Source organism: Manis pentadactyla, chromosome 4 (assembly GCF_030020395.1).
Source record: "Manis pentadactyla isolate mManPen7 chromosome 4, mManPen7.hap1, whole genome shotgun sequence".
In the NCBI taxonomy this organism is placed as follows: Eukaryota; Metazoa; Chordata; class Mammalia; order Pholidota; family Manidae; genus Manis; species Manis pentadactyla.
The window spans coordinates 139,330,764-139,338,662 of NC_080022.1; the positions used below are offsets into that span (position 1 = coordinate 139,330,764).

The following is a 7,899-nucleotide window of genomic DNA, read 5'->3' on the forward strand; positions in this document are numbered from 1 at the left end:
AGTGCTGTCTCCAGCCTTGGGGTCCCTTGTCTTGGTCTTGACAAATGGTGGGTCCCAGTCATTTACCAGGGAAGCAAAATTCTGAGAAACCAGGTATATGATTTTCCAAAGATCTTCCCACTGTAATGCCAGTGCATACATGCAACCACTAAATGTGGTTGGATGAAACCGAACAAGATACGAGCATCTCAGCCCCTGGACTTAGCTGTGTCTTTAAGGAAGGAGCTTCTCACATCCCTTATTGCTTCTCCTCTGTTTTTTTTTTTTTTGGTTGCCTTAAGGTATATCAGTGAGTGTTCTCCAGAGAAGCGGAACCCTAGGAGATTATGTCTACAATGCCCATATCCATCTACACACATAGCTATGTGTATTATCTGTATCATCTATATCAGTGAAAAGAGTAGATTCTGAGGTGTTCTAACATTTCCCATGAGTACAAATACCAATTAATTCTGTTATAAAGTGTCAAATTGTTGAGTTAAAGTGTCAAACTGCCAAATGGTTGAGGTTAGTGTTCTTGTTCTGAGAAGATTTAGTAGGGGCAGTGACTCTAAAAACAGTTTTGTTGCCTTGAAAGTGGGAGAAATGCATGTTTCAGCCTGAACAACTCCTAATAAATATTTATGACACATAGACTGCACCAGTAGGAGTTATATCTTTCTCATATCTATATTAAATATCTAGATACAGAGCTATGTATCTCTATTATTCATATTAGTGAGACAAGTAGTGTATCTGAAGTATCCTAACATTTTACAAGGGTTTAAATTACATCCATAAAATCTGTAATAACATGTCAAATTGACTGCCAAATAGTTAAGCCTAGTGAGTTCTCCCTCCAGGAGAGTTTAGGATAAGTAGTAATTACAAATTGAAAATGTTTTGTTGCCTTTAAAGTTGGAGGAATGCATTTCTCAGCTGGAAGCACAGCTAATAAATATTTATGATGCATTGGCTACATGCAGGCCCTGTGCCAGGTGCTGGCTCTGCTGCTGTCCTGAAGGCAGACAAGGCCTTCCCTGCATGGAGCTGACGATGTAGGACAAACACAGCTACAAACCCATAACCCGCGGGCCCTGGGAGCTACAGCGACAAGCCCAGGATGCTGGGGAAGCTTAGCAGCAGGTTCTCCCCTGGTCTGGGGAGACAGGGAAGGCTTAGCTGAGTCAGTGACGTGTTCTGCAGCTGAAGGATAAGTAGGGGCAAAGCAGGTCAACAGGGAGAAGAGGGAGGAAGATGCTGGGCAGGGGGAAGAGCAGGTGGAACAGGCTGTGGCAAGAAATGGTGCCTCTTGTCCAGCATTGCTGCAGAGGGCAATGTGAGTGCCACTGGGTGCCAGGTGAGCAGTGGAAGCAGGCAAGGGTCAGGTCATGAAGCATTTAGTGCCCTGAAAGGAATGCTGCCTGTACCTTAAGAGCAGTGAGAATCCATGAAGACTTCAGGGAAAATGATGATCACCTTAGAGTGCCAAGGTGTGAATGAAGGATACTGAAGGAGGGCTATTCATGGAGGTATAGAGATGAATTAAGAGTCTGTTGCAATAGTACAGAGAAGGCATGAAGTCTTCCTGGTCCAGGGTAGTGAGAGTTGGGGTAGGGGAGGATGACCGAGAATGAGAATTAATCTTTTGGACTAGTTGACAGATGTATTTTGATGATGAGAGAAGAGAGGGAGTGAAGGAAACTCTCAGGTTGTGGCTGAAGCTCCTGGACCCCTTGTACACCGAGGTGGGAAAATAGAGGAAGAGGGAATTGGGAGAGAGGCCGGCTGAGACCAGGAGTTTCTTCTCAGTTCTGTTGAGCCTCAAATGCATGAGATTATGTCCAAGGACAGATCCTCATTAAGCGATTGAGTATCGTCTTTTGTAGGTTGGAGAGTCATCTGCACTGGAGTGTCAAATGGTAATGCAATCTGGTGGAGAATATGAGGTTTTCTTGGTGCTATATGTGGATGTATAAGAGCGCAGTGTTTGGGAGACAGCCCTGGGTTACCAGCTTGGAAGATATGACAAGTCAGGAGCCACTTACACTCACTGAGGATGTGTGGCCAGGAAGGCATGAGGAAAACTAATACATTATGAGTCTCAGAAGGTAATGGGTAAGAGTATTTCAGGGAAGACTGGTTAGTCTTACATGTTAAAGAAAAGTTAAGAAAATAAATGATCTGATCCTAGAGATTCTGATTAAGGATTTTAGATTTTAGAGATTGTAATTATTTGTGATGAGAGTGATGTGAAGTGTTTTTATAGGATATCTAACAGATAACATATCGTAGGAAAATGTTCATTTTATATTCCTGTTTTAATGGACACTTTTATATCTTCTTAAAGATACTGGAGGCAGAGCATGACTGGAAAGAATCAAACTGTCATCTCAGAGTTCCTCCTGCTGGTACTGCCCATTCAGCTGGAGCAGCAAGACCTGATCTATGTTCTCTTCCTGGTCATGTATGTAACCACCGTCCTGGGGAACCTTGTCCTCATCATCCTCATCCGCCTGGACTCCCACCTCCACACACCCATGTATTTGCTTCTCAGCAATTTGTCCTTCTCTGACCTCTGTTTTTCCTCGGTCACGATGCCCACTTTCCTGCACAACATGCAGAGGCAGGTCCCATCCATCCCCTATGCTGCCTGCCTGACCCAATTGTACTTCTTCCTGCTTTTTGGAGACCTGGAGAGCTTCCTCCTCGTGGCCATGGCCTATGACCGCTATGTGGCCATCTGCTTCCCCCTGCACTACACCTCCATCATGAGCCCCAGGCTCTGTCTGTCCCTGGTGGGGCTGTGCTGGGTGCTGACCACGTTCCACGCCATGTTACACACCCTGCTCATGGCCAGAGTGCGTTTTTGTGGAAACAACGTGATCCCCCACCTTTTCTGTGACCTGTCTGCTCTGCTGAAGCTGGCCTGCTCTGACACTCGAGTCAATGAGTTGCTGATATTTATCACGGGGGGCCTTCTTCTTGTCATGCCGTTCCTACTTATCATCCTGTCCTATGCACGAATTGTGTCCTCCATCCTCAAGCTCCCTTCTGCTCGGGGCATCCACAAGGCCTTCTCCACCTGTGGCTCCCATGTCTCTGTGGTGTCACTGTTTTATGGGACAATTATTGGTGTCTATTTATGCCCATCTAATGACAATTCCATAGCTAAGGAGACTGTCATGTTTGTGATGTACATGGTGGTGACTCCCATGCTGAACCCCTTCATCTACAGCCTGAGGAACAGAGACATGAAGGGAGCCCTGGGCAGAGTCTTTTTCAAAAAGAAAATTCCCTTTTCTGTATGATGGTAAAGATTGGGATTTTTTATGTAACTTATCTAGTAGATATGTTGATATTAATATTTGGATATTAACTCCCACTTCTTTTTTTGCACCATGAAATTTTCAGTTGAAATGATTTACTGAATAATTGTCCAATAAATAGAAGAGTTGACGTGTACTAGTGTAGTTGATCTCAGAATGGGGAACTCAGCTACTTACTAGTAAGTCTTCCTCTCTGTTATTCCCAGCTAAGTATGAAGAAGCATAATTTTGTAACTTTTGATTGATCTTTTGTCTCCAGTTTTTAAACAACTAATTTATCATATTTTATTTTTGTACCCAAAACTCTGCTTCAATACTCTATCTTCTCTTATCAGTTTTGACTAAAATGCAAACATCTTGCTCGCCTGCTATGTCTGCTAACCTGGACTTGTCATTTCTGACCACAGATTCTCTATTCTCCTTTTCCTGGGTGATCATTCTCAGCACTTTGCCTTTTAACTTTTTCTCCTCTGATGTATTTTATTAATATTCATGATTGTCCTTTGACCCACCATGAGCCTAGGGCAAATTTTCTATTCCATCTGCTATAATAGCTAACATTATCATATTGTTAATTGTTGGTGCTGTGCTGTACAGCAGATCTTTAGAACTTGCTTGTCTTACATAAGAGAAGCTTTGTCACATTGAAATCAGTTCTCCATTTTCCCCTCCCTCTGTTCCCTGACAGTTACTATTTTTCTCTCTCCTTCTGTGGATTTAATTACTTTAGGCAACTCATGTATTTGGATCACGTGTATCTGTCCTTCTGTAACTGGGTTATTTCACTTAGCATAGTGTTCTGTAGGTTCAGCCATGTTGTTAAAAATGGTAGGATTGACGTCTTTTCTTAAGGGTGCAGAATATCATTCAATACAGTACCTATTCCAGTGTATGTGTATACCATATTGTTCTATATCCTTTTCTGTGTTGACAAATAGCTGGGTTGTTTCCACACCTTGGCTATTGGCAATAATGCTGCAGTGAACGTGGGGCTGCAGATAGCTCTTTGAAATCCTGATTTCATGTATAGTGTATAATGGTCTCAATTTTTCCACATGTTCTCCAATACTTGTTTTTTTTCTTTTTTAATAATAACCAACTTTACATTGTGGCTTCATTCTGCATTATGTTGATGATTAGCGATGTTGAGCACCTTTTCATGTACTTGGTGGCCATTTGTATGTCTTCTTTGGAGAAATAACTATTTTAGTCCTTTGCCCATTTTCTAGTGAGGCTATTTGTTTTCTGCTTTTGAGTTGTAAGAGATTCTTATATATTTTGGTTATTAGTGCCATGTCACAATGATGGCTTCCACATATTTTCTGCCATGCTCTAGGATGCCTTTTTACTCTCTTGGATATTCGTTTTGGTGTGCAGAAACTTCAGTTCAATGTAACATCAGAAAGAATAATGACCCAGGAATCATTCCTGCTTGATCATGTTTATGATTCTCTTTTAATGTGCTGTTGAATGTGGTTTGCTAATATTTTGTTTAGAATTTTGCATCTGTATTTATCAGAGATATTGGACTGTGATTTTCTTTCTTGTAGTTCCTTTACTGTACTCTGGAGTCTGGGTGATTCTGGCCTTGTAAAATGAGTTAGAGAGTGCTCCCCACTCTTCAACTTTTGGGAAGAGTTTGAGGAAGGTTGGCATGAACTCTCCTTTAAGTGTGTGTTAGAATTCACCAGTGACACCATATGATCCTGGTACTTTTCATTGTTGGGAGGTTTTTGATTGCTGATTCAATTTCCTTCCTCTTTATTCATTTGTTTAGATGTTTCTAATTCTTCATGACTCAGTCTTGGTTGTATGTTTGTAGGAGGAATTCATCCATGTCCTCCAGACTACCCAGCTTGCTGTCATATAATTGTCCCAGTAGCCTTTTATAATCCTTTGTATTTCTGTGGCATCAGTTGTAACTAGTCCTCACTCATTTCTGATTGTATTTATTTGAGTCTTCTTTCTTTGTTTCTTAGTCTAATTGAAGGTTTTGCCCTTTCGTGTATCTTTTCAAAGAACCAGCTTTTAGTTTTGTTGATCTTTTATGTTATCTTTATGGTCTCTCTATTTTATTATTTGTCCTCTGATCTTTGTTATTTCCTTCCTTGTGCTAACTTTGGGTTTAGTTTGCTCTTTTCTCATTCCTCAAGGTGTAAAGTTAGGTTCTTTATTTTAGAACGACTTTTTTCTTCAGAAGGTGTTTATTGCTATAAACTTCCCTCTTAGAGTTGCTTTTGCAGCATCCCATAGGCTTTGCTCTGTGTGTTTCCATTTTTTTGTTTCAAGATATTTGTTGATTTCCTTTTTGATTTATTCTTTGACCTATTGGTTGTTCAGAGTGTGTTGTTAAATTTCTATATACTTGTGAATTTTCCAGCTTTCCCCTGTTATTGATTTCTAGTTTCACAGCATTGTGTGTCAGAGATGATACTTGGCATGGTTGCAGTTTTCCTAATTTGCTAAAGCTTGTTTTCTTGATTGTCATATGGTCTGTCTGGGAGAATGTTCTATGTGCACTTAGGATATGCATTTTGCTACTGTTGGACAGAACACTGTGTATGTGTCTGTTAGGTCCATTTGGTGTAAGGATGGTTCAAGTGCAATGTTTCTTTGTTGATCTTCTGTCTGGATGATCCATCCATAGTTGAAAGTGGGCACAGAAAACTCCTACTATGATCAATTATATTGTGTATTTCTTTCATCAGATCTTTTAGTATTTGCTCAATATATTTAGGCACTCTGATGTTTGACGCATATATATTTATGATTGCTGTCTGCTTGATAAGTAGATTCTTTCATCATGATGTAATGACCTATTTTTTGTTTAGTGTTATAGTTTTTGGTTTAGCATCTCTTTAATCTGATGTACATATAGTTTTTCCCACTCTCTGTTGGTTTCCACTTGGATGCAATATTTTTTCTCATCCCATGAATAGAGCCTTTGTGTGTCCTTAAAGTTGAGAATTGGTATAATTTGTTGTATGAATATTTGGTAGAATTCACCAGTGAACCCATTGGTGCCTGGTGCTTTCTGTATTGTTAGGTTATCAAATATTTGTTCAGATATTTAAAATACATAGACTTATTGAAATAGTCTATGAATTCTCATGTGAATTTTGACAGACTTTCCCTTTCAAGAAATTGACCTATTTCATCTAGTTTATCAAATTTGTGGGCACAGAGCTGTTACAGTATCCTTTCATTATCCTTCTAATATTCATAGGATGTCTTCTATTTAATGTCTGATATTAGTAATTTGTGTTCCCTCTGTTTTTCTCAGCATGGCTAGAGGCTTCTTGATTTTTTTGATCTCTTCAATGAATCAGGCTTTATTTAACTAATTTTCTTCATTGATTTCCTACTTTTAAATTAATTAATTTCCTCTCTAATTTTCATTATTTATTTTCTTCTGTTTTCATTTAATTTGTTCTCTTCCCCCTACCTGTTTCCATAGGAACCACTATACAATGACTCTCTCAGTCGCTGATAACTTTACTTGCTCTCAACCTCATTTATTTTGAGACACATTATTGAAATACAATTTATGTACAGTAAAATGGGTCCCTTTTAAATGTGTAGTTATATGGATTTTGGCAAATGTGAGCACTCAGGTAACTTCAATTCCAATCCAAATCTAGAATATTTCTATCACCCCACAATTCTGTTACAATCAAACATCCATTCTCCCAGTCATTTACAGATATGATTTGTGTTGCTGCAGCTTAGACTGACTTATTTTGAGTATAAACCAGGACCATATAGTATGTACTCCATTCTATTTTTGCAGTTTTTGCTTAGCAAAATGTTCAAGATTCATCCATGTTTTTATTTTATTTTATTTATTTATTTTTTTTATTGAAGGATAGTTGACAACAGTATTGCATTACATTAGTTTCAGGTGTACAACACAGTGATTCAACATTTATATACATGATAATTCTAGGTACCAGGTATCACCATACCAAGTTGTTACAATATTTTGACTATATTCCTTATGCTATACATTACATCCCGGTTACTTATTTATTTTACAATTGGAAGTGTGTTTATATATATATATATATATATATATATATTTTGTGAGGGCATCTCTCATATTTATTGATCAAATAGTTGTTAACCACAATAAATTTCTGTATAGGGGGGTCAATACTCAATGCACAATCATTAATCCACCCCAAGCCTAATTTTTGTCAGTCTCCAATCTTCTGATGCATAATGAACAAATTCTTACATGGAGTACAAATTCTTACATAGTGAATAAGTTACATGGTGAACAGTGCAAGGGCAGCCATCACAGAAACTTTCGGTTTTGTTCATGCATTATGAACTATACACAGTCAGTTCAAATATGAATATTCATTTGATTTTTAAACTTGATTTATATGTGGATACCACATTTCTCTATTATTATTATTTTTAATAAAATGCTGAAGTGGTAGGTAGATACGAGATAAAGGTAGAAAACAGAGTTTAGTGTTGTAAGAGAGCAAATGTAGATGATCAGGTGTGTGCCTGTAGACTATGTGTTAATCCGAGCTAGACGAGGGCAATAAACATCCATGTATGCAGAAGATTTCTCTCAGAA

General features: G+C 38.7%; 1 protein-coding gene across 1 annotated transcript; it reads left to right on the forward strand.

The window, feature by feature from the left end:
- The first annotated feature begins 2,345 nt into the window (after positions 1–2,345).
- LOC118928600 (olfactory receptor 1E5-like) lies at positions 2,346–3,290 on the forward strand. The gene has a single exon (XM_036917978.2). The coding sequence runs from the start codon at positions 2,346–2,348 to the stop codon at positions 3,288–3,290; it is 945 nt and encodes a 314-aa protein (XP_036773873.2).
- The last annotated feature ends 4,609 nt before the right edge of the window (positions 3,291–7,899 follow it).

Coding starts and splice junctions, on each gene's coding strand:
- LOC118928600 (XM_036917978.2), top strand. CDS start 2,346: ATGACTGGAAAGAATCAAACTGTCATCTCAGAGTTCCTCCTGCTGGTA.